Source organism: Alexandromys fortis, unplaced genomic scaffold (genome assembly GCF_014885135.2).
Source record: "Alexandromys fortis isolate MF-2015 unplaced genomic scaffold, M_Fortis_MF-2015_v1.1 scaffold_223, whole genome shotgun sequence".
In the NCBI taxonomy this organism is placed as follows: domain Eukaryota; kingdom Metazoa; phylum Chordata; class Mammalia; order Rodentia; family Cricetidae; genus Alexandromys; species Alexandromys fortis.
This window is the reverse complement of record NW_026068095.1, coordinates 375,936-403,677: the sequence shown is the minus strand read 5'-3', so window position 1 is coordinate 403,677 and position 27,742 is coordinate 375,936. Positions and strand designations below refer to the sequence as shown.

The following is a 27,742-nucleotide window of genomic DNA, read 5'->3' as shown; positions in this document are numbered from 1 at the left end:
TAATGATGCACAGATGTGTTGCATTCTTTTATGTTGCATTTGTTTAACTCTGTGAAGCTGGGTTACTTTGCTTGTCTGAAACACCCGATCGGTCTAATAAAGAGCTGAACGGCCAATAGCGAGGTAGGAGAAAGGATAGACGGGACCAGCAGGCAGAGAGAATAGAGGATAAATAAATGAAGAAATCTGGGAAGAAAAGAGCAAGGAGGAGGATTTCAGGGGCCAGCCATCCAGCCACCCAGCTACATAGCAGGCCACGGAGTAAGAAGGAAAGAGAGATATGCAGAAATAGAGAAAGGTAAAGGCCCAGAGGTGAAAAGATAGACAAGGTAATTTAGGTTAAGAAAATCTGGCTACATACAAACCAAACTAAGTCTAGGCATTTATAAGAAAGAAGAAGCCTCTGTGTGATTTATCTGGGAGCTGGATGGCAGGTCCCCCGAATAGTAAAGAGTAAAAAAAACAACAAGCCAGGTGGTTAGTACAGGGTTTAGGTTAAGACAACTCCAGACTTTCCTGATAAAACCTTTCTTTGAGAGTAAAGGGAGCCGGGACTGAAGAGATGGCTCAGCAGCTAAGAGTACCTAGTCTTTCAGAGAATGGCGTTTGGGTCCTATTACCCAGATTGTGTGGCTCATAGCCACCTGTAACTAGCCACAGGGGATCGATCCAACCTGCACTCTTGTGCACACGCCCACACAGTGACACACACACACAATATAAAAAAAGAGTAAAAATTTGGAATAAGAGAATAGTTTATCTGAGTCTCTGTGGACAGGATCACTCTTCAAGTCGTCCCAGAGAGGAGGCGTTGAGAACTGAGAAACCCCCAGCTCTAAGACAACCGGCATAGCCATAGGCTAACACTGCTAGACAGAAATTGTCATTGGAAAGACGACTACTAATCTCGGCATCAGATAGCACTGACATTTGGCTGAAGATACAAGGTTGATGGGCAACAAATCCCCTGAACATATATAGGTAGTGGCGGGATCAGTGTCATCTATAAGGGGAGATGTGTGTGTTCATCAGTGTTGTTCCTGCCCTCCCTAGGGAAGGATGGCTCTGCAGATGGCAGTCATAAGTATTATTCCTTTAAAAACGGCGGCGGCGTGGGTGTGTGGACAAACACAGGATAGACGAGACGCAAAAGAAAGAGACGAGACACGCGGCTCCCACGTGGGTGCACTTTAATGGGGAGAGGGGAACACAATAAGGGGTGGGACGTGCGAGACACACAAGGGTAGGGGGAGAAAAAGGCCAAGAGGGGGGCCAAGAGGGGGCGCAAGGTTATCTGGGAGGAATGACCCTCACGGCCAGCGCGCACACAGGTGACGGTAATCCAGGAGAAGTCTGGGAGCTGTAGTTTCCAAGGAATAACAATAAGCTACTGAGACACTTCCATTCTATGCAGAGTTCTTTTTTGTTTTGAGACAGGGTTTCTCTGTGTATCTCTGACTGTCCTGGAACTTGCTTTGTAGACCAGGCTGATTTTGAACTCACAGAGACCCGCCTCCTCTGCCTCCCTGAGTGTTGGGATTAAAGGCGTGTGCCACCACTTCCCGGCCTATCCAATGCTCTTAACTGCTGAGCCATCTTTCCAGCCCCATGAACTTTCTTTTTGTTGTTGCCTGAGAATTTTTTTTTCTGTCACTCCAGGTACAGAGTTATGTAAAATAGTTACACAAATCAAACAGTTACTGATAATAAATCATAGATAAATATATTTTAGAACAAGTCTATTGTTATACATTTAACTTCAATATTTACTCAAGAAGAAAGCAAATTTACCATGTTAGTGAGGTATATATGCTTAAAGGATTAAATCTTGACTGGGTATTTGATATTGCAGAACAATGAACACTTTCAACATTTTTTATGGATGGTAGATATTTTGATTATATACTCACCAATACCAAAAATGTCAAGTCACATAAAAAAACATCATTCAAAATGGCAGAAAGATGTTTCAGAAATTGTTGGAAATTCTATTGAAATTTTACTTAATAGTTTGCTTTTGAAATCCAAGTCAGTAGGTGAACCAATTTTTAAAATTTGTTTATAGGGTCTGAAGACATGGCTAGGAACTCTTGTTACTCTTGCAGAGGACCCAGGTTTGGTACCCAGTACCTACAACCATCAATAGCTCTAGTTTCAGGCGATTCAACACCCTCTTCTGACCTTCCCAGACCACCAGGTGAGCATATGATGCACATACTACATGCCATCAAAACACTCATGCATGTAAAAATTTTAAATTGTTTTATATTTGTGTGTGTGTATGTGTGTATGCACAAACATCACGGGCATTTTCCTGTCATATTTTTAGAACTGGACCCATTATGTTGTCGCTTAACCAGAAGGAATATCCCGTTGCTCAATGAGGCTGCATAATGCTTTGACTCTCCTTGGTCTTGTTTGTTTTCCCTATGCAGAACATCCTGTCTCTGGGGTGTTAGCTAGTCTTAAAGATCACATGGAGCATGGACCTTGGTGCTTTGCAGATTGTGCGATCCCGATGGGGAGCACATGTTAAGATCTCTAGACTGGACGGCTTGTCTTTGGGTCCTCTTCCATGGCGATTTCCTTCAGACAACTTTGAACGCACACAGGAGGTACCAACTGTCCCCCCCCCCCCAAGTGGTGGGATCTCAGCTAGAGAGGTGCTGCGACTGTTTTCTAAGTTTTCAAAACAAATCTTGAAGGAAAGCAGGAGATTCACTTGCTTGGCTATGAGAGGCGCGTGGTTGCATGTGCTAGATTTTAGTCAAACACCCGCTAAGCAAACGGCATCTGCCCATTGCGTGGACTGACCATTGTAAGCAAAGCAGGGATGGTCTCTTCCTCAATACTTACAACCATCCAGTCCTTTACCTGAAATGGTCCATGAAGCCCTAAAAAGGAGGCTTTCATGATAGGAGAAGTAAAGTACAAAATTAACCCTGTTTAGTCAAGATCCCTTTAGTATACACCTTCCAATACCGCAGCTGACAGGAGCTGTAAAAAGACCAAATATTTTTGTCCTTTAATTTTGCTTTTATATTTTATTTTGCTTCTTGTTTGTGTGTTTGCTGCTCTTTTCTGGTTATAAAACCATATCCCTAGGGGATACACTCCAAAAGAGGACATGTTCTTTGAGCCATTTGGGCCATATACATTATGTGTCCCCATTACCTGAAGAAACTTGTCATTGTGATATGATAACCGGCCTGTGTCACCAGGCTGGACTTTTGTCTGGTGAGGTCAGACGTCTTTGTCTAGCCAGCCTCCTGAAACAGCAAATACCTCTTTCTTAGCAAGCGGTTCAAGCCTGTCCTCTGTGCAGAGCTGGAGGCTCCAAGCCCACATACTTGGAGCCCTCTTGGAATTTCATCCGTATCATTTTTCCAGAATAGTTTCAGCACAAATTATCAGAGAGCCGTGAAATGAGGGGATTCGTAGAGACGTCTCATTTTATGAGACTGTATTAAAATTACATTTCCAGAGAGGAGTGTAAGAAAACAAACAGGAAGAGCAGAGAGAAGAAAAATGCCCTAGGGAAGAACAAAGAAGGCCCAGCAGGAAGAAGTGAAAGGAAGCCGGAGGGAGGAAGGAGGAATTGTTGCTAAATCCTCACTTTTCAAAGAGGGATAGCAAGGAGCCACGGTTCAACTTTGGGGAAAACTGCATCACTATATGGGCTTTTTGCAGCCTGTTTTGTTTGAAACAGTGTTTGTTAATATTAGCAATGGTGTTCCCTTTGGGGGGTGGTGTAGTTGAGAATAGGATTCCTAGCGGATGGATTCGCACAGAATTCAAGCCTTTATTAGTTCCCTTTCCTGTGGGCTGTGGGGAGCCAGATCCCAAGCAACTGACTGCTCCCTCTTTCAGACACCAGAAGCTCCCAATTTAAGCATTCATTAAAAGTGTTTACACCAGCACAGGCTTGAAAATCTGCCCTCAAGGGCGTGGTGCCAGGAGATTCTTACTGATGCAGAAAGAGGGGACGTGTTCCAGTGCCAGCCTAACTGCCTCACTGGGCAGGAGGGCACATTCCTTCCCGAGAATATAGTAGGCCTTTACTGAGGTCTGGTGAAATTGTGCCTGGCTCTTTGCCTGTGTGGGAATGAACATCCTTAATCCACTTTCCTAGTGAGGGAAACGGCAACAGAGCAGAGCAAAGTAGATTACTCTGAATTGCTTGAAATAACCCGTTAAATGCTAGAGAGTCCTGTTCCCCAGCCCTGTGTGCAGGCAGCTTCATTGTCCAAAGCCACAACTGTGTATATGTGATTGCTGCAAAAGCTAGATGCTATTTTATTTATTTATTTATTTATTTATTTATTTATTTATTTATTTGTGACAGGGTCTTTTGCCCAAATGCCTTCCAATTTACTATGACTTTCTGATATTCCCGCCTCCACCTCCCAAGTGCTGGGATTATAGATAAGCATCTCCCTGCCCAGTTTTATTTGGTGTTGGGAATCGAACCCAGGGCTTCAAGTACACTAGACCAAACTGAGCCACACATTCTCAGCCCAGTGACACATTTTGGTTTTTTGAGATAAAGTTTCCATTTATAGCCCTGGTTGTTTTGAAATTGTCTGTATAGACCAGGTTGGCCTGCAGCGATCTACTTGCCTCTGCCTCTAGAATGTTGGAATTAAAGACGTGCGTCACGACACTGGGCCTCAGTCACGATGTTTTCATACACCCAGAGGCTCGATTACTGGCACCCGCAGTCAAAACAGATTGGATTCTTCCCTAGATTTGAAACTATTTTATAAACCAGCTCAGTGATGCCCAAGGGCTAACTATGAGATGTTAGGATTCCTAGGTAACATTTATATTTAAAATATAGCAACACAAATTTTTGCCTTCATATGGGTCTCTCTCTGTTGTTGTGTGTATGTAAGTAACACACTTAACATTTCTCTCTAAACCTAAACATCTCCAAGTGCACAGCACAGTGAGATTTATTAGGTCTCTTTGGAAAGTCACAGCGGCTGCTTCCACCGGCTGCCTTGTAGGAGGCAGATTTCTGGGTCCCCTCCACTGCCAGGTAGAAGAAGGAAAGTTAGAACCTCCACTGTGTCTGCGTTCAGAGACCCTCCTTCCACACACAGGCCCCAGATTTCTCTTTTTACAAACGCAGCCAGCTCACATTCTCCTCAGAGTCTGAGGACTTGACTCCTGGAAGCCAGCTTTACACTCTGCTGAGGGAAGGAGAGCCTCAAGCTGGCAGAGGCATGATGTTAGGGGTGCATATACTGACGGCTCACAGGTTTCCAACCTCATCAGTCTCTTCTCCTACCCCAAAGGGTTGCGCTGTGCAGCTCCCAGGGGCCCCAGCCCACTGCTGGAAGTGGCTCCTCCCAGACATGTATTATTATCACCATCATCATCATCAAATGAGTGATGGGAGGGATGGGAGGGGGAAACATGAGAAACTAATGTCATCTTCTTCACATCATCAGTTTTTAATGAAAAATCTAGTTTTACCTTCATAGGGGTAGGATTCCATTCTCACGGACTTGTGAAGAGCGAAGTATCCAATCAGTGTGTGTGTGTGTGTATGTGTGTGTGTGTGTGTATGTGTGTGTTTTTCTCAATCATTTTAAATAACTTAAAACATATTCTCTTTTCTATAAGATTTAGAGAAATACAGACATATAACCAAGCATCACCGAAATTTCTTTACATAGCTTTTACCACCTGACTTTATCAGCATTCTCTTGGCTGCCTGCTGCCCACCCCCCCTCAACTTTCTTTAGAATTTAAGTTCCAATAGGGTGGGAATGCAGTCCACTCCTGTAACCCAGTTCTTAGCAGAGTCCCGGAAAGGCTGCTGCATAGTAAATACTGGTTGGATAAATGAATGAGGAACAAGAGGCCTGCGTTGGATTGGAAGATGTCAGGATTGGGAGAGAACAGCATCAACGGAGTTCCTGGAGGCTGGCAGCCACAGCGACTTCCTATACCTTCTCTGAGAATTTACCTCTCTTATTTAGGTTCGTCTTTGGGAAATGATCGTTGTAGCTCATATTGAATGACCACTGTGTACAACTTTATGGGTTTTCCCTTCTGCTACCAACCAACTGCTGGCATTTTAGGTATCACCTTGTCTACATGTATTTATTTTTACTTTAGCTTCTCTCTCTCTCTCTCTCTCTCTCTCTCTCTCTCTCTCTCTCTCTCTCTCTCTCTTTTCTGAGATAGTCTCAGTAGCCCAAGTTGGCCTTGAACTTAGAACAGGGCCCAAGATGGCTTGAATTTACAGCAATCCTCTTGCCTCTGCCTCTCAAATGTTGAGATTATAGGCATGATCCACCTCACCTTTGCTGATACATGTATGTCTTGTCACATGTGTGTACCAGGCACCTACTCTTCCCATTACATTCACAAGGAAACAGGAAGGGAAGAGGTACATTGCCCAAAGTCAGACTGCTAGTAAGGGGAGCTGGTTAAATGTAAGCACCCAAGACCTGAACCTGTGGGATTAGAGGACTCTGTGGCCCCACCCCCAACTCTGAGATTAAGGGGAAAGTAATGCAGGGACACTGTTGATCAGGTCCCTGGCTTCACAAAAGCCACCTGTGGAGCAAGGTCCAAATGATAATCATACAGAGATTGGAGTGCAAAGTCCTTAATTCCAGGACTTCCTCCAGCAGCGGGTACAATCTCCAAGGGCAAAAGAGCATAATTAAAGACCCAGTACCCCCACATTCAGAGCTTGCTGGGGTGCTCTTCTGCTTCACCGGCCTCACCCCACTGCCTCCCCCAGGTCAGGGCAGGAGGGCAGGTAGGGAAGCCCATGAGAAATGCATGTGTTAATTCCTGGTGATGAGCAGTCGCTGACACGGGTGTCGGGGAGGAAGAACGGGAATCCTGTTTGATGATTAGCTGGGGTTTAACACAAGACTGTCCCTATCCTCCGCCCCCCTTCTCCTCCTGAGCCTAACCTGTGTTTTGACTTTTGTCTGTGGCAACCGAATCTCCTTTCTGGGGAGCAGAAACGGGCTTCGGTAAACAGATCTATTTGTGTGACTCCTATTACTCACTGAAGCAATGTCGCTCTTTTTTCCACTGTGGTCTGTGAGTCTGACTCACAGGGAGCTACAACAGGCTTCTTTGAATTGATGGCTCACTCCCAGCCACTTCTGACTGACTGCCAACTTAGCAGGGCGTAACTCACCAACTTTTTTTCTTTTCTTTTTTTTTTTTTTTTAAATCCAGACTGATTCATAGAAACTCCTTTAAAGCCCAGGGAAGAGAAACCGCCCATCACACACCCCAGCACACCAGCCCAGGAAACTTATAACCTCGGGAGGCAGGGCCCTCCCCTCACTGTGGCCGCATACCTCCCGAAGAGCGGACCGACCAGCAGCCAGCTCCATCGCTCAGGGCATCTGCCTCAGTCTCCGGACCCTCCAGGTAGGACGGGTCCCACGCTGGGGAAACTGTGCAGGTCTCCGTTCTGCCTTTAAAGGTCTTTGAAGTCGTTGGTCTCTTATTTTCTCTGTTAGCCTTCTCCGGCTCTCAGAGAACAGAGACCTTGAAACTTTCAGCTCAAAGTAGTGGGGGAATCTGGGACATCAGCTGGCTCCGGCTGTAATCACGTTCTCTTGCTGCTATCTGCATTCTTGCGCTGAGGATGTGGAAGGGACAGGGACTTTGGAACAAGCCTGAGTGGAATGTTCTTTATGGAGGAATCTCTACGTGCCGTCGAAATGCACGAAAAGCAAGCTCGAAAGATGTTCTCAAATCTTCCATTTTGATCTAAATTGCTTCGAACTGAAATCTGCAAGGATGGTGTCTTATGAGGACACTTTTGAGCAAGGACGGTGTCTTATGAGGACACTTTGGACTTTTTTTCTTTCTTTAAGAAGGTTAAACGCAATAGATAATCTCTGAAAGGAAAGTTTTCTTTGCTTTGTGGATTTTTTTATGCTTTTTTGGTGATGGTAGATAAACATCTGGGTTTCCGTTTGTTTTCGCTCTTGCTTTTACTAGCCCTTCTGGTCTATTCGTGTCCATTTAAGTATTTCCTTTCTTCCTTTTTCCCACTCCCCACCCCCTAACAGGATGGGAAGAGGGGATTGGTTTGTTTAAAGAAAAACCGTTAGGGAAACAGAGGCAGAGGGTGTTTCAAATAAAACTTGGGAGGGGTTGATTTGGTGGGATGGGAAGACTGGCGTGGATTCCAGAATCCTTGGCCAGATGTGGAGGTGTGGGGGGGGAGGCAGCCTGGAGAGGGTGGGGCTGGGGGACTTCTGGCATTCCTGTAAAGTGGCTGAAAGGCTTTGTGCTTTTACCCCAGCCAGCTGCATTTCAGAGCCAACCCAAAAGATCTATCAGAACGATTAAAGAATTTTCTGAGTGGGCGTGTAATTTTCCAACGTGGCAGTGGTCGTATGGGACTATTTAGCTTATTACTTTTGCCCAACATATTGTATAGTTACAAACCCACGTGCAAAATGCAAAATGAACCAAGACACATAGTTGTTTGCTTTTATTTTTATTAGCTTAGCGTTTTGGTTGAATGTCTGTGGAGGTGTGGCCCATTTCAACACAGATGTGTGTCGTTTTTTTTTTTTTCTTCTCGTAAACAAGCCCGATAAGAGTGACAGGATTCAGCTTGCCTATAAAGAGAGGCACCTTTTTCTTCAGAAATGCAGCTCGCTGGTTAGAAGGGAAATTTTAAAAGAAATCAGTCTTTGCATTGAGTGGTCAAAAGTTTTTGTAAGGCTACCCCTCCCCCCGAGGTGGGGGTGGTGGGTGAGTGCTTGGGTCGCTTCTCAAGACTTGGGGGCATGATTGCTTTTGCTTCCAGTGTTTGTTACTTCCAGACTGCATGGGTGTGAGCCAGGGGATCCGTACTGAAGTCTACAGCCACAGTTTCCTGTGAAGACTGCCCGCGATGGCTTGTAGTTCTGATCTGGTTGAAACTAGGCAGCCTAAAACAATTCAGCGAAAAGAGAACAGAGGTGGGGTAAATTGCCACCGATTGCACGCCTTGTGGAGCTGTCTTAAATTTCATTGTCCCTTGATGAGACTATAATGCTTTGTGTGTCCTCCCCTTCCCGCCATCCCCGTCCAGTTGGAGTACAGTTTTTTTTTTTTTTTTTTAAATTGCTGCTTGAATTCCCGCTGTTTTCCCTTCAAGTAATGGGAGAGTCCCTGGGCTCTGAGCTTTTCTGGAAAAGGAGGCTATTTACACCCCGTACCCCCCATGGCTTCCCACCCTCAGAGGGCTCCAGTTTCACCCTGAGTGCAGAGTAGGGTGGAGGCAGAGCACTGTCCAGGGCTGCTGGACATCCGGTCTGGTCCCGCTGTCAGAGAGCCCCAGATTTTACATTGTCCCGGACTGCTAAACTGTCCTGGGAGCTGGCAGAAGGCCATCAAGGTCCAGCTGGATCAGATCATGTCCTAAGACCATTGTTATGGCCAGTAGTAAGGGGCAGCCTTCCTGCCAGATGACAGACGTCTGTCCCCAGACCTTGAGGAAAGCTGGTTGGCTTTCTCAAACATCTTGGCTTTCCTCTGGAGACAGGATTAGGCCAGTCTCCAGCCCTGAGGAGGGACTCCATGGAGGCTGGCGGGAATGCAGGGCCCCTTGGCTGTTTCCAGGTGGCTTCGGGACTGTGGGGAAGGCACGTAGGTCACATTTCTGTGGAGTCAAAATTGACCTTTTGTAGACTCCACAAAACTGGAAGACCCCTCTCACACCACCACCTGGGATGTGGCCACGGAAAAAGGCACAAGATGGCTTAGATCCATTCCTTCCTATTCTTCGTTGCTTACATAGAATCTTGAATTTGGAAGTTGGGCATGGTAGTTCATAGCTGTAATACAAGGACTCAGGGAGCTGAGGCAGGAGATTGCTAAGGGTTCAAAGCCAACCTGGAGCCAACCTGGGTACACAGTGAAACTATCTCGAAGACAAACAACAGCAAAAATATGAAGGAAATCTTATTCTACTGTATGCAGAAATCTAACTTTTATGTCATCACGGACAGATGGCTGTCCCATGGCTCAGAGCCTCTTGGGACACAAGGGAGGGGTCATCCAGCATGTACGTGCCTCAGAATGTACAGCCACACTCATCCTTCCTTGCTGGACAGCAAGTCATAGCAGGCGGAGTTTCTGAAATTCAGCAAAAAAATGACTTCTCTGAAAGTTCTTGTTTTTCAGGCCTGAAATGACCCAGAAAAAAAAAAGATTTTTTGATTCTAGTTCTGCCGCTGCCCCTCCCAATGCTCCACGCTCCTGTTCCTCTAGATACTTCGTCCTTATTGAATATTTAATTAGGTTCAATTAGTCTAACTTGGTGGAGCAGCATTACCCACACTCTCTTGCTTTATCCTTTCCTTTATTTTTTAACCCCAAGGTCTCCCTATATAACCCTGGCTGTCCTGGAACTTGCTTTGTAGACCAGACTGGCTTTGAACTCACAGAGATTTATCCACTTCTCCTTTCTGAGTGCTGAGATTGAAGTCATGTGCCCTGCTCAGCTCTTGTTTTGTGAGCCAGGATCTCTCTATGAACATCAGGCGAGGGCCTTAGAACTTCTCCATCTTTCTTCCTTGCCCACCCTGAATGCTGGGTTTATAGTGGATGCCGCTGCTGCTGGCAGAAAGAACATTTTGAAAGTATTAAAATTCCCTTCCTCGTCAAATCATTCCTACACTATTGATGATGAGCTCTTCTGTTTTCTAAGAACATGTTTATGGTCTTCTCTGTAATTTGGAATGGCACAACCAACACCGCTCCCTACTGGGACATAGTTAAGTCAGCCCAAGCCCTGAAGCACAGCTTCTAACAGCCTGTGGGAGATTGTTCCTGCTTGGTCTATAGTGGTTGTGCCGTATGCCTGCATAGTCTCAGAACCTGGCGTGGTGACAGTCAGCCAATCAAAGAAGTCTCTGTTTGTTGCCACCAATCTGAATATGCACTCCTTGGAGGGCTGTAATTCTTGATTACCGTGGAGCTAGAATTTTCTGGACCAAAGTCTTGCTTTTGGAATACTCTTCTCTGGTGACCCTGAATTTCTGGATTATCTTGTTCTTCCAGAATCAAAGAATGCACATAAGTCCATTGAGGGTCTTCTTGCATTTCTAACACTTATTTTCTGAATATAAGTGTCCAAGAAGACCCTTTGACACTTCAGTCCCTGGCACCCTGACTCGTGAAATGTTTCCCTCAATTTGACTGTGGCGGGGGTCTCTGACATGAGGGAGAGAGAGAAAAATACAAACTCTGGCTCTGCTGCTTCCTAGACTTCCTTTTGAGCACAACATCAGGGGTCAGCATTTTCTTTCCTGCTGTGGAGAGAGCCTTTCTCTGGAGCTGAAGAGACTCTTTGCTGCCAGTGCTTTTGGCCTCATGTAGCCGGGGCTGCTTAGGGCTTTGCTGAGTCTCTTTGCCGGAGTCTTCTATCAAACAAGCAGTTACACCATAGCACTGTTGGTACATGCTGGAATTGTGTCCATCACTGTGGGGAGGATGTGAGATGTAGGGGGACTGTGGTCCAGCCTTGACTCTCCTCTGTGAACAGAAGACGTCCCTAGGACATGAAGATGGAACAACTCGGCCGCCAAGACACCCAAGGCTCTGAAAAATCTAAGCACCTACCACTTCTATTTTAAGAAATCCCTGAGTTCACACTAATGGCTAACTTAATCCATAAAAGTTAGTGTAGTGAAACTAGGGCCTTGGGATTCTGCCCACTGGTAGTAGACTTGCCTAGCATGTGCGTGGCTCTGCATTCATTTGTTAAGTGCTGGGAGAGAGAGAGAGAGAGAGAGAGAGAGAGAGAGAGAGAGAGAGAGAGAGAGAGAGAGAGAGAGCGCACATGGCTTCTGCTGTCCTACTTGATCCAAGATTCCTTAGGCACAATTTTCAAAGAACTCACCTGAAATAGCCCTGGACATCACCACCCAGCTCTTGGAAAGAAGGATGAGGTTTGGTTTATGAAACAAAAGGTGCCATCTCTGGAGGGGCCTGTGAAAACATCAGTTCACAGGGAGCAAAATCAGGCTCAGAACCTGACCTGGTCCTGAGGAGAGAGAACAGGTACAGGTGTGGCTTACAGGCATGGGTGGGAGCAAAAAGGGACACTTTGGGAGGGATTGAGAACCCAAGGGAGTGAGAGGGAGTGAGCAGATGGCTGTGTTTGGGGACGAGGCAAGCAGAAAAGTCTAGAAAGAGCCAAGTAGGTATAGACAGAGAAAGCAAATGGGTAAGGGAGGCATGGTAAGGCTGGTCTTACTTCCAGATCCTCCTCTTGACAGCAGCTCAGGCTCACTGTTTCAGGATAGTCCTTGGAGCAAAATTCTGGTTTTTGTCCTCCCTGAAGATCTTCCCCCCCCCCTAGTTTTTTGCATGGTTGATGAACGTTTGGGGCCATTGGGTTTCATGGGTAGCGTTCCAGTGTTTCTCCATCTCGAGGGTCAGATGAGAGATGAGAGTCCAATGAGGATCTTCATCTTAGACCTCTGCTTTCAGAAACCTAAGTTCTTTGTCTTGGGGTCTGAGAGAAGGGAGGGGAGGAAGCTTTGCTAAATTATAACAGTGAGTTTCGCTCGTGGAACGTTCCCAAAGCTATGCAGCTGAGCCCAGGAACTTCCCTTTGCCCACAGCTGCTGCTAAGCTTCCACAGGGAGGGGACTCTGCCAGTTCTGAGGGTGTGGTCCGGGTTTGAAGATGGAAGCCAGTCTCAGGGCTGGCATGAGGGGCTTGACATGGCCAGCCATCTATACAGAGTGGACCTCAGAAAGCAGTGTGACAGGAAGAAGCAATGGCCTTTGAAAGACCCTTAGTATACACCACGGGGACTTTTATGAGGGGTTGTCTAACTCTGATTAACTCAAAGTTGTGAGAGGAACAGGGCCTGTAGCAACTGTCAAACCCTCAGACAAGAGCTGGGTGTTGCATGCCTTTTAATCCCAACATGGGAGGGTCGAGGCAGGAGGATTGCTGTGAGTTAAAGGCTAGGTGGGACTACATAATGATTCTATCTTGAAAAAAAAATCAAAGGAGGAGCTGGGAAGAGAGCTCAATGGTAAAGGGCTTGCCATGCAAACAAGAGGAACAGAGTTTGATTCCCAGAGCCCATATGAATTGCTGGGTATGGTGGCTTAGATTTGTAATCTCAATTTTGGGGAAAAAGAAACAGGAGCATCCCTGTCACTCACAGCCAGTTAGTCTAGCTGAATCTTGAGTTCCAAGACACTGAGACCTCCATCTCATAAACAGATGACAACAACAAAACGCGCACACACACACACACACACACACACACACACACACCTATCAGATAAAAGATAGGAAATAAAGCACGATTGGAGATTCAGATACTGGCTTCATTCTAACTATGTTACCTAGGAGGTGGGTTCTTGGTCAAAGGGCAAGACAGAAGGGCCCAATACCTCTCAACTCGAAGTAGCCAGCTTCTTTGAAACTGAACCAAGCAAGTGGCCTACCCGGCATACTTGGGTGCCCCTGCTCTCCACAGCCCTCCAGCTCTCTCAGGCTTTGCCGGTTGAAGCATGTTACCGCCATCTGCTGTCAGGCGCACCCAGAAGCCTCCAGGGCCCAGCCACACCTTGATTTTTCTTACCAAACCCTAGTTATTATCTTGGCAACCTCTCCCCGGAAGACAATCTGGCTGCCCGAATACTTCTCCTTTGTTGAGAGCAGAAGTCAACGGAAGCGTCCGTCCTTACCCAGGGGACATCCTCCCCAGCACTGGCCAGCTGCAGCCAGAGGGTGTGGGCTGCGCCCGGGCCTCACAGCCCAGGTCTGTCTTCAGGCTTTGCAGATGCTGTCCAGATCCGCCCACTTCATGGACACAGTGGAGGACAAACGGAAATAAGAGAGAGATGGGGGTGGGGATGAGCGTCTCTGTGGATGCATCTGCAAAAACAATATGCATGCTTTTTGCTTGCCTTTGCATAGTTCGGGCTCCCAGGCTGCAGAGAAGATGCAAGCCCACCTCATTGGCCTGAGCTTTTCATGCTATGCTAATGAATAAATATGACCTGTAACATACTGCTTGCTTTGTGTTAGACACAGACCCTTCAACGCTCATGCTAACCACATGAGGTCCATGTGTGACCCTTAAGAAATTTGAGCTTAGAGTCTGTGTTCTTTACCGCTTGGGACTCTGCCTCCCTAGATTCCACCAAGAAGACAGGTTTGACAAAATCTTTCAACTCTGGCCATTAGCCAGATAGAATATTTGTGCAATTGGCCTCGCCTTCCTAATTAGAGTGCTCTCTCTCTCTCTCTCTCTCTCTCTCTCTCTCTCTCTCTCTCTCTCTCTCTCCCATTCCCTCCCTCCCTTCTGCCTTCGTTTCCTTTATGATAGTTTTCTTTCTCCTTTTCTCTCTTTGTTTCCTTCCCACTTCCCCTTCTGTTCTTTTTCCATGTCTTTTTTCCTTTCTTTCCCCTTCTCTTCCTTCCTCTCTCCCTTTCTGCATCTTTCCATCCCTCTCTTCCTTCCTTCTAACATGTTTTTTTGGTTCTTCAAGCTTGCACTTTGACTGTATATTCTAGCTATGTGTGAGAGTCCATACAGGCTATATTCGCCCCAAAGAGTGCGTTATTTGTCACAGGCCGCCATTGCAGATGGTAGCCCCTTTGCTTCAGGACCATGAAGAAGCACTATTTCCCTGAATCATCCAGGGTCCTGCTTCTTTCCCTGCTCAATTGTGGATGGCCACAGAATCTACCAGCACTTGAAGCATCATCCCTAGCGTGAGATACACAAAGCCAAGGGCAACCTGCATTTCTTTCCACAATGAAATCCTATATACAGAAGCAGGAAGACTTTAGGATCCCTCTACCCTGTTTCCCACGCAGAGATACACGGCTCCCTTTCCACCCGTATGTAAGAACAATGCTGAGGATGGAAAAGTACACATGACATAAAACAGCAATAACAATGGCCAGGAAAGCTCACCCACGGTCCCATCCACTCAGCTTGCCTTTAATCCCAGCCTTTCCCCCCTCCAGATACATCCTCCTCTCTGCTCCCCAAGGGCAGAGCTTCCTTCTTTGTTTGCTTTTATGTCACACAGACGTCGATTTTGCCAAAGAAAATGATCCTCATTGGGAATGCACACACATCCGAAGCCACACCACAGTGAGAACGGTCTCGACATGGAGGACAGAAAGGCTTCCATGCTGCCTTGCAGCGTCCTTAGGAGGCCCCAGTAGCCTTGGTTTCATTTCAGATGTCACATGGAGAAAGATGTGCACAGTTGAGGCTGACTCATGAAGGTCACATGACCCAACTCCTGTCAGAGCTGCTCTACCTTCCCTCTTCCCTCCTGCCTTGCAGGAAGTGCCAGGTCTTTGCTCAGACGGTGTGAGAAAGTTTTCATGCCAGCTTTCAGTTAGCCAGCAGGAGATGAGAATCTACCTCATTGAGAAGAGCGTTGTCCAGCGGAAGGACAGAGGCGGCTCCAGCAGCAGTAATTTCAGGGCTGGGCTGTGCCTTGCACATGTGCTTGTGTGTGTGTGTGTGTGTGTGTGTGTGTGTGTGTGCTTGTATGTGTGTGTGTGTCACGTAGCCCAGGCTCACCTTGAATCTACAACGAAGCTGCTTTGGGTAGTTGATCTTCTACCTCTACTTCTCAAGTGCTAGGATTGCAGATGTAGATGCTGGGGATAGAATCAGGGGCTTCCTGAGTGCCAGGAAAGCACTCTTCCTTTGTTTTTGTTCTGTTTTTTTTTTCTTCTTTGAGACAGGGTCTCACAATGTAGCTCTGACTATCCTGAAACTTACTATGTAGACCAAGTTGGCCTTGAACTCACAGAGCTCTATCTGCCTGCCTCCAGCTCCCAAATGCTGGCATTAAAGGTGTGTGCCACTATGCCAGGATTAGGCAAGCACTCACTCTTACCAATTGAGTTATACCTGAATTCCACAGGCTGTATGTACTCTCGGAAGGACTTTTCTAGTAGAGCCTGGATAGGTAGTTCTTCAGGGCAGGAGGAGTTTAAGTATGATTTCCATAATTCTTCAGGATGGGTTTGCTGGTTTTGGAAGCAATTTTAAAGCCCTCCCTTAGTCTGGAAGTAATATGCTTGTGAAAATTAGTTATAAAAGTTAAGTGGAAATAAATAATATGAAATTTGTGCATAACAAGATGCTCAATCCATGCTTGTAGTGATGTACCAATAATTTACAGAAATGATGGAGGACTAAAGTATATGTTATATTAAAGGAAAGAAGGAAGCCCTGGGGAGATGGCTCAGTGATTAAGAGCACTGGATGCTTTTCCAAGAGACCTGGGTTCAATTCCCAGCACACACTTAGCTAGTGGCTCACAGTTTTTTGTAACTCCAGTTCGAGGGGATCTGGTACCATTTTCTGGTCTCCATGGGAACCATACATATTCATGGTCAACAGACATACATTCAGGAAAAAACATCCATATACACAAAATAAAAATTAGAAATGAAACAAAGAGAGAAAGGAGACATCTGTACCCCTTATAAGGCCTTCAGTCACCTGGCTGTTATTTTCCATATTGAAGAAAACATTGTGCTTCTTAATTCTTTTATTTGCTTCTTAATGAGGTTTATCTGGTACCTGTCATAGAGTCTGCCCTTAGGGGCTCAGACTCCTCAGGGTGAGGGAGTCAAACATGTCCAGAAAGAACTCTGTCATTAGGCAGGCTGCCATTAGTTACTTTATTAGGGCTGAAGAAGAGCTATAATGTAACGGGGCGGGGGGAGGGAGGGAACTACTTCAAACCTATGGAAAGAAGGAAGAGGCAGAATTTGAGCTTGGGTGAAAAAACTAATAGGCAATCACTGGAGTAAAGACATAAGAGCAGCTTTTAGTTTGGAAGTCAGATTCCCAGGATTCCATGGACAGCTGACTGGCATCTCATCTCCTGACGGAGACAAGCACTCTCAGCAATGGGAGGATGGAGGTTTGTAGGTTGAGGAGGGACATGGTCAGATAACCCAATACCAGTACAGAGAATGATTGGGGGGGGGGGAGTTTAGAGGCAGCATCATGGCTAAGATCCTGACAATGGAGGTGGGAATAACCAGGAACTGTGATGCTTTGGGTAGGAAACCAGGAAGAGGCAGAAGTGACAGCTGAAGCATTATTGCTCTTTTCTTTCCAGCAATGGACTATCTTAGAATCTTAGCTACCCACACCCCAGAAATGTCTAAACTGGTTTCAGCCATCCAGATCCACAGGCATGGTCCTGGAAAGCATCTTGTCCCATCTTACGATCCATAGAGACTGTCTCATTGGCAAGAGTCTCACCCAGTCTCAAGTGAATCGTGGCACTCTGTACACTCAGGACGGTCGAAGCAGAATTGTCACAAAGTCTGAGGCTAGTTTGGACTACATAGAGATTCCCAACGAACCTGGCTCCAAGTCTTTGATCCTTATTTTTCCTAATAGCCACTTCTTTCTAGTGTGGTCATTCATGACTTCTGGCTGTTTCTCAGCTTCCCTCAACCCTGACCACACCCGTGCCAATCACACAGTGTGGATGGCGTGACTGCCATGTTTATGGGTGGAGAAGGTGCCAGGGAAGTGCTCTTGGTGTCCACATAAGCCACCACACTTTAAAGCTTTTTAAAGCACTGTGACTGACCAGGTGTGGTGGCCCATACTGGGGAACACAAAAACACCATGAGGGATTGCAGTCTTGGCATGGAAGTCCCCAACAACAGATGACACAGCTTGGGTCTGTCCATGCAGCAAGAGGGGAGGGTGGGCTACCATGTGACATTCAGAGCTGTGGTGCTGCTGTGTTCCCTGCTTCAGGGTCCGGTCCACCTGTCGAGGAGGAGGAATGTGTTCTCCACTAGAGAATTCCAATCATAGCATTTTGGAGAAATAGGAGGGGGAAATAGGAATTCCATTATTGCTTCGGGGAGACACAAGTTGTAGCATTCCATGCTTTCAAAATTGTCTACATGCTGCTGATAGTTTTGTTTGTTTGCTTATTTTTTTGGGGGTGGTGGTGGTGCTGAGGACCAGTTCCAGGGCCCCGAACATGCTAGGCAAGCGTTTTATACCAGCGAGGTACAGTATGAGTCCAGAAATAGTCTCATTCCTTGAACAAGGCATGAGTCAATGGACAAATTTCAAAAGATCATGGTGGGTGGAAGTCTCGAGAAAATGGACTATGCTGTTTGCTAGGTTCTTAGACACCCACTTGTTGGCCGCTACTGGTAGTTATCCATAAAGATCTTGAGGGCTTCGTCCTCCCAGATCAGTTCTCAGTCTACCTAATGCTGCAATCTTTTAATATAGTTTCTTATGTTGTGTTGATCCCCAACTATCACATTATTTGTGCTGTGACTTCATAACTGCAATTTTGCTACTGCTACAAACTGTAATATAAAGACCTGATATGCAACCCCCATGAAAGGGTCATTTGACCTTCCCAAAGGGTTGTGACCCACAGGTTGAGAACTATTGTTCTTGACTGAATGGGCAAAAGGTTGGCTCTGTAATACAGAGGCTGGATAACCATGGATGACCCAAGACAGAAACTTCATAAAATGTTCCATTGTGTTTCTAAGTATTTTGGAAGAGGGTGTCAAAAATCATGGAAGCACCAGGCATGGTGGCACACGCCTTTAAAACCAGAGCTCTGGAGGCGGATGCAGGGAGCTCTCTGTGAGTTCGAGGCCAGTCTGATCCACAAAGTGAGTTCTAGGAGACAGGCAAGGCTACACAAAGAAACACCGTCAAAAACAAACAAACGAACGAACGAACAAGAAAGGAAGCCCCTCTAAGCTGACAATGGATTTCACTGATGTAAGTTAACCCATTTGGGACAGTGTAAAGATGAAGCCATGTATATTATGCAGTAACTACCTAAACAGCCTCCACACAGGCTGGAGACAGCAGTCAGAAACAGGGAGACCTATGTGATTGGTTCATTATGAACCCTCATTGATCTGAGGTATTTTGCTACTTTGCCTGAGGGAAGAGACACAGCTCTCCCTGCTCCCAATCTCAGACAAGAGTCATTTTTTAGTTTGAGGAAAACCTCGCTTGCACTTCTACCTGACAGTAGGCAGGGGACAGGAACTAGGGCCTCGGCTGAGGTACGGAGTGAGCCGGAGTGGCTGGGAGAGGGGTCACTGGATGAAACAGTAAGTGGATGAACAAAATGGACTCTGGTGGAGAGGGTCCCAGGGCATCCAGGGAGACAGAGAGTCTCCTGAATCCCACCTGCCTGTGGCCTTGCTTGGGAGTTTATATTCCCTTCTTGGCTCCTCATCTTCCTCTCACTAGAAGGAGGCTGTTTCAGATTATAAACAAAAGGCAAGAGAGTCATTAAAGGGTCAAGGAGGGTTGAACACAAGCACCCATTATGTAAGTCTTGTTATTTCCTGCCTTGAGCCAGCTTCATTCTGGAGGGGCAAGCTTGGGATAGAGGGTACTTTGGTGGAATGGATGGAGAAAAGGCTATCTTTTTCTGGTGACTCTGAAGGGTGCGTTCTTAGTGGTAAGGACTAGACAAAAGAGACAATTTCTGAGGACCAAAATAATTTTAGCCCATATACTGCCTGGTAAACTAGCCCTCAAACAGACATCCTATTCCGTGTGTGCTTGGATAACTGGATTGGGTTGGCAACAGCTATTCTGCTTCGTAGAAGAGAAACAATAACAATAACAGCAACCGTGGTAACCCTGTTATTAGTACCCACCACATACCAGACACAGCACAAGGTATTTCACTTATATAATCCAGTGCAATCCTCACATTTTGGGAAAAATTAGCATCCCCACCGCCCCCATCCCCACATCTATGAGGAAACTGAGGCAGAGATCAAAGCACTTGGGATGACTGGAACTTGGGATGATTCTAACAACTTCTAATTAAAAACAAGCAATCAAACAAACAGAAACAAAACAAAACCCCAATCCTTAAAGCCAAGTGCGGAGTTGTGGAGGTTTGCAAGAGCCCCAATAAAGCCAACAGGCAACGAGAACAGTGGGTTTACAGACCTGAGAGTTCTAATTGCTTCCCAGAGAACGGGTCATCAACCTTGGCATTCATAGTTAAATTGGAAACGTTCTCTGCCTCCCTCACCACCCCTCTCACCCCCCCAAATTAGAGGGAAGTGGCCAGTGGGGAAGAGGTTTCTGGAGAGTGGAAGCCAGTGTCCACAAAGAGCCAAGAACCCAGGCGTGCAGTAGATCACGCTGGATTCTGTGTGTCTAATGAGAAAGCTAGAGAAGAAGATAAAAGACACCTGAAATGTCAGAATAATGACAGCATCGGTGTCCTAATAAATACCTAGTGTAGCATGAAAGTGGCTTCAGCACACCCAAAGCTTCAATTAAGTCAAGTGGAGTGAGGGGGGAGCAGGCAATTGCAGGCTACCAGCCGCCATCTCCTCCTTGGTTGGGGCATCCTCACGTACTCCCTGCCTAGAGGGTGGGCAACTTCCAGTCCTTTCCTTTTGATGTCTCCCTGGGCTGGGTCTGCATCTAACTGTCATGGGCACAACACAGATGGCGCAGTGACTTGGGTCAGCACAGCTCCTCCATATGCGCCCCTCCCAGTCCCCTTAGTTCCTGGTCTTTATGATTAGTGGTCTCTGCTGAAATTGCAGCTGAGAGCTTTTGTTTATCCACGCACAATACTAATTTATATTAGTTCCTGTTCTTCCAAACGGTGATTTATGCATCTGTTTGTCTTCTGGGCTGGGTCCTGAATGACTGAAGCTACACAAACACCACACACTTGTGAACGACACTTCTGGTGTTATCTCAGGCTTTATACTTCCGAAGCCCCAGAGCTGTCCTGTTGAGCCACAGGGAATCTAACATTGCCTTAGATGCCCCCCAGACAGCATCCCCACGGAGAGGCATGCAGGGCCAAAGGCTCAGGTGTTGTAGATATTAGTCTGGAATGTTGAATCAGTAAGTGATCGGACCATTACACTGTAATATTAGATGCCAAAAAGCATTGTAATAACAGAAGTAGTATCTCTCCCATTTTATGTCTCATCCGGGATCAAATTAGTAGCCCGTTTGCTCTATGGCCAGTGAGTAATAGCGGCTTGTTCCGTACAGCACATGAGCTCTCTTCAAACTGCTGGGTGAGCATTTTGCCGGGAGCGTGGATACTTTCCTCATTCAAGCTGGGATTGTGTGTGATGCTTCTGCAGAGCTCTGGAGATGACAAAATCCTTTTCAAAATCCAAAGCCCAGCTTCTGGTCTCTAAATCACAAACAAAACATTAGCAGCTATTACAGAAATACAATGCACCCCCTTTTAAAGAAAAAAAGGGGGACAGATAGTATCTTAAAGAAATGAACCTATAAACACGGGAACGAACAAAACAGCTGCTCTCGTCTCTCCATAGATGACTAGGCCCTTAAGTCTATCAGTCAGGTTAGGTGAGAAGCTGCTTTTAGGAGTTTTTGATGCAATTTTGAATTTTAAAAATTGTCACGCTTGTCTCGTGTTAACAGAGAGCCCGTAGAGTGAGAAGGTGGGGTTTGCTTTACTTAGCATGACAGTAACCTTTTGGTCTCCCTTGTCTTCTGTTTTCAGAACTCTCTGCAGAGCTCTCTGCTCCCGAACCACCAAACAGCCAAGATGCTGGTGTTACTGGCTGGGATCTTTGTGGTGCACATCGCTGCTGCCATAATGCTCTTTGTCTCCACCATCTCCAACGTGAGTCACGGCCTCTGGCTCATTCATCCGGGATCTTTGGGACGGTTTGGCAAAATGTTTAGAAAAATGGAAGAGGGGTGTTAAGTCGGTGCAGAGAGCCTCTAGCTTAGATGTGGGGGAAAGAGATCAAACAGCTTACTCAGGTATCAAACAATGAAATACCCAAAGTGTAAAGAGCCAGGATCCATGAGTGATTCTAGGTATGTTGGGGTGGTGGGAAATGCTCCACCAAAGGTGGAGATCGAGGTGCCTTTGGAGGGTGGGTAGGCGGGTGGAGCTCCTCTTACAGAAAGAAGGGACTTGGTCGAAAGTGCGTTCCCTGCAGGCCATTCTGGCAGGCTGGCTGGCAAAAGGTGCCCTGTGGAACAGACAGGCTTTCCCAGTCAGGAGTTAAAGATCTCTGTGCGCACCAGCCTTTCCCTCCTGCAGAAATTCGTGTTTATGGGCTAGATGACTGTGAGAACGAGAACACTGCTTTGGTTATTAGGTTGATAAATCCGACTTTTGAGTGGAAATCGGTGTGGGAAATGGAATTTGGCAAGATTTACTAACTCCATTCCCGGTGAACCGGGCCGGGTCTTTGCTCTCCGAACCTGGGTCTACTCTGACCCCTAGTGGTCATTTCCAGCTCCCAATTTGCTTGTATTGCCCTCGTCTCAAGGAAAAAGAGCCAGTTTCTAGGACTAAGAAGTAAAGTGACTAAGTGATGGAAGGATCGCTTGAAAGAGGCGGAGGCAAGAGGTCCATGAGTTTGAGGCCAGCCTGGGCCACACGCTTTGCTTGGTGTGGTGGCATGAGCTTTTAATACCAGCACTTGGGAGGCAGGATCTCTGTGATCTGAGGCCAGCCTGGTCGACAAACAAACAAAAAGCAAACAAAGAAGTTAAGGCAACCAATCATTAGGTAGACGAATGATGGCTCTAGAATGGGTGAGAGTCCATTTGACCCTTGTGGTGGTTAAAGGATAGTTTTGTGTCCTCCCCTTCCCCCAGGGTTTCTTTGTATAATCCTGGCTGTCCTGGAACTCACTATGTAGATCAGACAGCCCTCAAACTTGGAGATGCACCTACCCCTGCCTCCCAAGTACTGGGATGAAGGCTCTGATAGGTTTTAAAGTCCAGAGCGAAGTGGGTGTGAATACAAGAGAGGACACAACCCCTGCCCATCTTGCCTCCTCCAGCTTTATAATTTGTCGATTGTGTATGCTGACTCCTGTGCTTCACAGGATAATGATGTGGGAAACCTCACACATCATTTACAAGAGGCACACGTGCTTCATATCCACCCAGGATCAGCCCCTGATGCGGGGCGGAGCTAGCGGGCTATTGAGCACGCTTGGGCTTCCTGTTTCCGCGTGCGCATGTGTAGACAGGACTCTGTAGTTATTTTCTATTTCACAGAGGAGTTGTTATTCTCAGTTCAGGCGAGAAGGGGTGCTGGCACCGCGATGGACCTGGGGATATACATTTTGGTCATTCTTGGACTTTTAGCTGCCCCTGCCTCGAAGCGTTTGATATCTAAGGACTCTGTGCTGTGACAGTCCACATCCGAACCTTCTGAATGGACTAAAGTGGCCCACGGGCCACCAGAGTCATTTTTGTTTTCCCAGCAGAGCCTTCCTGTTTCTTAGTTGTCTCCAGCTGGACATTTTCCTTGTTTTTTTGCTCTTTAAAGAATATAAATATATATATTTATGGTATGCACACATGAGTGCAAGTGAAGAGGCTGGAAGCCCAGAAGCTGGAGTTCCAGGTGCTGGGAGCCTCCTAGTGTGGGTGCTGGGAATGGAACTTTAGTTCTTTTGCAAAGGCACTTGATGCTGTCAGTTGGTGAGCCATCTTTTGTTGTTTTTGGTCTTTTGAGACAGAGTCTTATGTAACCTACACGTTGGCTTCAAACTTACTATCTGAGCTAACACGTCTTAAACCCCTGAGCCTCCTGTTCATTTCCAGGGTGCTGGAATTACAGGCAGTTGCTACCAGGTCTGACTTAACTAATTTTTTCCCCTCATTAGCTAACTACTTAAATGTGAGCCTTTTAAAGTGCCTTGCACATGCTCAGTGTTCTTTTCCTCATCCAGAGTTTTTGTTCCTTAGAACTTTAGGATTTAAACCACGATGGTGAACTTTCTTCAGTTGTGTGTGTGTGTGTGTGTGTGTGTGTGTGAGAGAGTGAGTGTGTGTGAGCTGTATGAGTGTGCATGCGTCTGTGTGTGTGCATCATGAATAATCAAGTCCAAATAGGAAAGGTGGCATCTTTTCTGGTCCACAGTTTCCTTTCTTGCAACCTTTGTGACTTAGGATCTTATTTCTGCAGAGACACGAGGCTTAGCCGTGTCGACAGCCGCATAGGGCATGTTGGTTAAGATTTGGTCCTGACACATGATGATGTTCTCTTCTAGAAAGCAGAAGAGCAACTCTTAATTGACTCCATCTCCTCTGGTTTCAGGTCTGGATGGTTTCAAATGACGTAGCATCCTCCGTGGGACTTTGGAAGAACTGTACTAGTGGTAACTGCACTGACACCCTGTCATATGGCGGTGAAGGTATGAGTGCAGACACCAGCGCCTACCCACAGTGGTGAGGGTAGGACCATGCCCAGACTTCCGGGTCGTCTAATGCTCCTGCCCTGTGTTCACAGATGCTCTCAAGGCAGTGCAAGCCTTCATGATCCTCTCCATCATCTTCTGTGTGATCTCCCTTGTGGTCTTCGTGTTCCAGCTCTTCACCATGGAGAAGGGAAACCGCTTCTTCCTCTCAGGGTCCACCATGTTGGTGTGCTGTGAGTATCCAGGGCATGGGCTATTTTACATGGGAGCATCTCCCCCCCCCCCAACTGCTGGAGACTGAACCCAGGGCCTTGAAAGACTGAACAAATACATGACTACTGAGCTACATGCAGGAAACCTTTGACTAGACCTCACACCATTGCTCCAGTTGGGCCTCAGATTAGCGCGTGGCTGTGTGAAGCTGCATTCGGCTGTTCTTGCCTCTAGTTGCCTGTTGATTTGCTATTGCTGCTTGGGTTAACAACCCCCACCTGCTTTATTGTTTAAAAAGCTAGGTGTCCCTAGGAGCCACCAAGTGGCTGGGCAGCATCAGTACCCCTCTTTACAGAAGGTGAGGAGGTGACGTCCTCAGAAAGATGCAGCTGTGGCCAGGATGTGCACGATTATTGCAATGCACCATCGTCTCCATCACCCCAGATACACCCAGTTTGGTAAAAGGCCATGCTGCTTCCGTAACACCATCCCTAGACATCTCAGGGTCCGGGTGGGAAAGGCAGGTGGCCAGCAGGATGCTCCATGATTTATTCTTCACAATAATTACACACAAGCCAGTACAGATTTGAGAGCCCAGATATCTCTCTTTCGCCAACACCCGTCAAGCTTGAATCTGGGCAAACCGACAGAGTGACCTTTTAGGGAAAAAACAATGAGCGTTTCCTTTCCCATTGTTGTTGAGGGAAATGGGATTGTTAAAAACAAACAAAGAAACAAACTGCTTTGGTGCCTGCCGTGACAGTGCCTTTTTCCTTGCAGGGTTTTGCATCCTGGTCGGAGTGTCCATTTACACTCACCATTATGCCCACAGTAAGAAGAACTTTACCACCGAAAACCACCATGGCTACTGTTTCATCCTGACCTGGATTTGCTTCTGCTTCACTTTCATTATTGGCATTCTCTACATGGTCCTGAGGAAGAAATAAGATGAACAAGCTTATGGGGACCTGGTGGGGTGGGCGTGGGGAGGAGGAAGCGGCTTAATCTGGGAGGGAAGCAGAAGTTATTGTGTAGGAATAACCAAGGGAAGGGAGGGGGGAGGGGAAGGGGGAAAGAAGAGTGGGGGGGAGGCCCAAACCCAAACCGTTTCTGGGGGTGGGATTCTCTACTGCCAAGCACCTGCCCTTGGAAGAAAAGTTGTTGGCTACTATGCGGATGCTTCCTTGAAGCCATCAGAGGGTCCTCCTCTAGCCACCAAATATGAGCCCGTCTGTCCTCAGTTACACACCACCACTTAGGACCTTATCAGCTGCCATACGACTGGACGACTAGTTCCACTCTTGAGGGTAACTTCTGGGCCACTCACCGAGGTCTTCCAAACCTATATCACCAAGCTCCAACAGTGGTCCAAGTCCCGGCAAGAGCAGATACTGCCTCTTTGCTGGGAAGGCTAAGACTGGAGGCCACCCGTCCTGCGACCTAAAGCCAAACACCAAATTCAGATTCCAAGTGCCTTTAGTGGGGGGTAGCGGGAGCTTTGGCCACGATGCCACTTCCCCTATCTGGTGGCTTTTCTGAAAAGACTAGAAAGAGGTGGTTTATAAGGCAAGCTGGTGGGATTGGCTTAATCAAGAACTAGAAGTTTTTACCCTGGAGGACTGGGAGATAGGCTGAGATTGGCAGAGTCTCTGTCACACCTCACTGAGATGTCCTTCATAGAGGCCTCCTGCTCTGGACTCTGATGGACTCTCACTAAGAGCTAAGGCAGCTTTTCTGGAGTTTTTCTAGATTCTCTAGAGCCAAAGATGAAAATGCCCCACAAACTGTAGGGTCAACGGGCACACCCACCACAGTGCTATAGTAAGGTTGTGGTTTTTAGGAGTCCCCTTAATGCACACAGTGTTTCTTGTAAATGTAACAGGTGAGGGATACACACAGCCCCTTACCATATGACTCTGCTAAGCTTCTGAATTAGGGACCTTTGAGGAAGTTCTCTCTCATAATAACCAACACTGGGGACCAGAACAGAACGGCTAAGTTCAGTGGTCACTATAGTTTTGACCCTGGCTGGAGTGGTCCCCTCTCCATAGGTTTCCCCAAACTGTTTTCTAGATGAAGATGGCAGTTCTAGAAGTCAATCAAAGCATACACCAACCTAAACCAAAGAACAAGCCCTGAGGCAGGGTGGGGGAGGTGCTGTCTGGTTATGGAGTGTTAAGCATACTACATTTCAGTTATAATAAGAACAGAGTAACTGCTCTCAGGAAACACAAACTTTAAACACCATGAGCTGAGTAAAGTCCAGGTGATAGGCAGACAGTTTCTTTTTAAAGGCAAGAGAAACTCTTGGGGTGTCCAGTCAGAAGGCAGCTGAATTGTTGGGGCCACAAGAGTACTCTTACATAAGACTTAGACGTAGTGTCATAGTCCTGGTTCCGGGGCCAGAGCTATGTCTACAGCAGCTATGTTAAACCATCTCAGACTTCTGCCTACAGGGCTTTCTCTTTAGAAATTGTTTCCTTTATTGCCCTTGGAAGGTCACCCCTAGGAGGAGTCTGAGACATGTCACCTCCATTCCTTTTCCTAGGGTTATCCTTATCCATTTCTTATACACATTTCTTTATTGGGGGAGTTGTTATGCTATAATTGCTGGTATTTATGTAAAGGAACTATTACTAAGTATATTTCTCTATGTGTATTATGTTTAAGGGAATGTTGAAGGTGGGTTACTCAATTGCTGGGCTGAGGGTAGAGACATTGGTCAGGAAAAACTGTGGGATAATAAACTCTTAAATTACAATTTGATCACCATATGCTTGTTCAAGGCTGTCTTAGGTTCGGAAGGATATCAACGGACAGCTGTGATCAGAAAAACATAGCCACATTTTGTGAAAAAGTTGAGTTTTGATTGATGTGAGCCATGCATTTCCTTGTCTTTTACCTTTTTCTGTGACATTTACGTCTCATGTAACTTGCATTGCATTGGTGGGCTATTCTAGTACTGTATTTGGCCTCTTAATAGATTATTTCATATACTATAACTGTAAATATTTTGATACATATGTTTATAACTCTAGGGATATAAAAACAAATTCTGATTCCCTACATTGTGTGACTGTTTTCTTTTTTTTAAATGAGAGGATATAGAGAATGGTGACATTTATTCCTACTATTAAGTTTCTTACTGGTTTGATTTGGGGAACTTGACATTTATTTGATACATTAAATTACTTTCTGGTAAAACCTTAAGGGTTTCTCTAATAATTATTTCAGGCAACTGAATGTTATTAAATACAGCTTTGCCTTGCTTTAATTAGACCTCTTAGGCAAAAATGGAATTTCATAAGCTAAT

At 46.3% G+C, this 27,742-nt stretch overlaps 1 protein-coding gene across 1 annotated transcript; it reads left to right on the top strand.

Moving 5' to 3' along the window:
* The first annotated feature begins 7,245 nt into the window (after nt 1–7,245).
* Nucleotides 7,246–27,495, top strand: Emp1 (epithelial membrane protein 1). Its single transcript, XM_050123256.1, has 5 exons — nt 7,246–7,413; nt 21,546–21,668; nt 24,117–24,213; nt 24,309–24,449; nt 25,210–27,495. Exons 2-5 carry the CDS (start codon nt 21,591–21,593, stop codon nt 25,374–25,376), a joined length of 483 nt encoding a protein of 160 aa, XP_049979213.1. The 5' UTR covers nt 7,246–7,413; nt 21,546–21,590; the 3' UTR covers nt 25,377–27,495.
* Nucleotides 27,496–27,742: the final 247 nt, after the last annotated feature.